This window comes from Aristolochia californica, unplaced genomic scaffold (assembly GCF_029961685.1).
Source record: "Aristolochia californica isolate CCGP_79_NKW_82.1479 unplaced genomic scaffold, dmAriCali1.0.hap1 SCAF_4, whole genome shotgun sequence".
In the NCBI taxonomy this organism is placed as follows: Eukaryota; Viridiplantae; Streptophyta; class Magnoliopsida; order Piperales; family Aristolochiaceae; genus Aristolochia; species Aristolochia californica.
Window position 1 is genome coordinate 42897006 of NW_027182103.1, and position 2376 is coordinate 42899381.

The 2376-nt window shown below is 42.7% G+C and overlaps 1 protein-coding gene across 1 annotated transcript; it reads left to right on the plus strand.

Annotated features, from left to right (window-relative positions):
- Window positions 1-268: 268 nt before the first annotated feature.
- On the plus strand, window positions 269-2376 carry LOC137962541 (reticulon-like protein B2). The gene is made up of 5 exons (XM_068809460.1): window positions 269-690; window positions 1343-1523; window positions 1605-1746; window positions 1835-1904; window positions 1999-2376. The coding sequence occupies exons 1-5, from the start codon at window positions 492-494 to the stop codon at window positions 2166-2168; spliced, it is 762 nt and encodes a 253-aa protein (XP_068665561.1). The 5' UTR covers window positions 269-491; the 3' UTR covers window positions 2169-2376.

The following is a 2376-nucleotide window of genomic DNA, read 5'->3' on the forward strand; positions in this document are numbered from 1 at the left end:
AGTGTGGAGACTGCCTCCGTCAAGTGAGGTCGCCGTTTCGCCTCGAAAAGTCCAACGGGGCTTTTATCTCTTTCCAGACAGCTGCTGCCCTCGCCTGCCCGCTCCTCGCTCTGGATGACACCCCACCGTGCCATTACTCGCTAAGCTTCCGAACCAATAGGTTCGTTCTAGTTCCACGCAACATTTGCTTTTCCAAACCGACGCTTCTGATCGCTTCTCCCAGGGTCGGGGGGTCCTAAGCCGGACGGTCTGTGTATTTAATGAACTCTAGGTCTTCCGCCAAGCCTTGCCCGTGTCAGAAGAAAAAAGAAAAATATCTCACACTCCCTCTGGTCCTTTGCTGTACACCCAACTAGGGCTACACTTTTTGCTTCGTTTCGCTATTTTTCCCTTTCGATTCCGACTCTGAACCAGCTCTCCGTTTTTCTCGACGCCTTGTCTTCTGTTCTGATTCCTCTGGTGGTCTGTTAACTGGATCGGTGTTGGCAGCAATGGCGGAGCATTCAGAGGAATCCAGTTCTTCTGGAGTGGAGTCCTTGGTGGACAAAATTAAGGAAAAGATCCATGACCACGATTCGTCCTCTTCCGATTCCGATAACGAGAAATCATCTCCGTCCCCTGTTAAATCGGCGGTTTATCGTCTCTTTGGAAGGCAGAAACCTGTACACAAGGTCTTTGGCGGAGGAAAGCGTATGTGATTATCTGTGCTCTTTTTTTATATTTGTCCTGTTTGTTTTCTCAGTCCAAAGTGGAAGTGGATGAAATTTTATTTTTTTATTTTCTTTATATTCTGTATGTTGGCTGGAAAGGGATCTGTTTGTTATGCCTTGTAAACCCTCTCAGGGTTTTGAATCTTCGATATTGAAAAAGAATTAATTAATACTTGCCGATTAGTTTTTAAATTGTTTTTAGCAATTACTTTTTTTCCATGATCGACCTGCTCTGATCTGTCCTTCTTTCCCCATGAAAGGTTGTCGCTTTCTTAGCTATATTTTCCACTGCTCATGCAGTGACTTGCGATCGCGAATCGCAACCTTCCGAAGGTTTATCTTTCGCTTGCGTTCTTTCAAATGCATCAAATCTGCTAATGAGAATGTTTCTCCTTCTTTTCTTTGGTTGATGAGATTATGAAGTTACTTGCATTCTGTCAAGTTTTGGCCTACCTATAGTGACTTCCTGCGGTTCATTTTACCGCCGCCGTTGTTACCATGGAATTGTGGTCTTGAGAATTACTGACGAAAATGGTGTTAACGAAGCATTGATTGAGCTGTTTTTCTTTTCGAGATAATCTGTCTTTACTTGTATCTGCTTGTGAATTGATCTGATATTTTTTTTTCTGTAGCTGCTGATGTTTTCTTATGGAGGAACAAGAAAATTTCCGGTGGTGTGCTTGGTGGAGCCACCGCGATCTGGGTTCTCTTTGAGATGCTTGAGTACCACCTGCTTACCCTCATCTGTCATTGCTTGATCTTGTCCTTGGCAATTTTGTTCTTGTGGTCCAACGCGTCCACTTTTATCAACAAGTGAGCAATCCTTATCCTCGAATTCTTTTTTCAAACCACTCGCGAAGTATGTGCTCTTAACCTGTTCAATGCGTGCTTCAGGTCATCTCCTCGTATTCCTGAGGTCTGTATCCCTGAGGACGTTGTTGTGAACATTGCTCTTTCGCTGAGGTTTGAGATCAACCGAGCATTTGCAGTTTTGAGGGAGGTGGCATCGGGACATGATCTGAAGAAGTTTTTAGCCGTAAGATTTTGAATTTTTTTTCCGGTTTATTGACTTAAAAATCATTTTGTATGGTATAGCATATGACTTTGTTCCTTGTGTCACTCAGGTCATTGCTGGATTATGGGTTCTCTCCATTGTTGGTACTTGGTGCAACTTCTTGACATTATTCTACATAGGTAACCAATAATGTTCTGTACTTACTATCGTTGATTTGTGCTGATATAATTGTGTATAGTATGGTTTCATCTAACTTTGTCCTCCTGTATGCAGCTTTTGTTTTGCTACACACTCTGCCCGTTCTGTATGAGAAGTACGAGGACCAGGTTGATTCCTTTGCAGAGAAGGCAGTGGCCGAAATCAAGAAGCAGTATGCTGTGATTGATGCCAAAGTTCTCAGTAAGATTCCAAGGGGCCCGCTGAGGGACAAGAAAAAGGCTTAGAATTGTGGCTGTGATATTTTACAGCCATAGAAGGTTCTGACAGACAATAGCTAGCCCCTCTTTATCAGGCATTATTGTGACTGTTATATCAATTGCTGGCTATGGAACCCTTCATATTTTTGCCTTTTATTAGTGTTTGGGTTCTCAATTTGGGTGGATCTGGTGTTTTGTAGGATTGATATATATATGATGATTTGAATTTCTATTG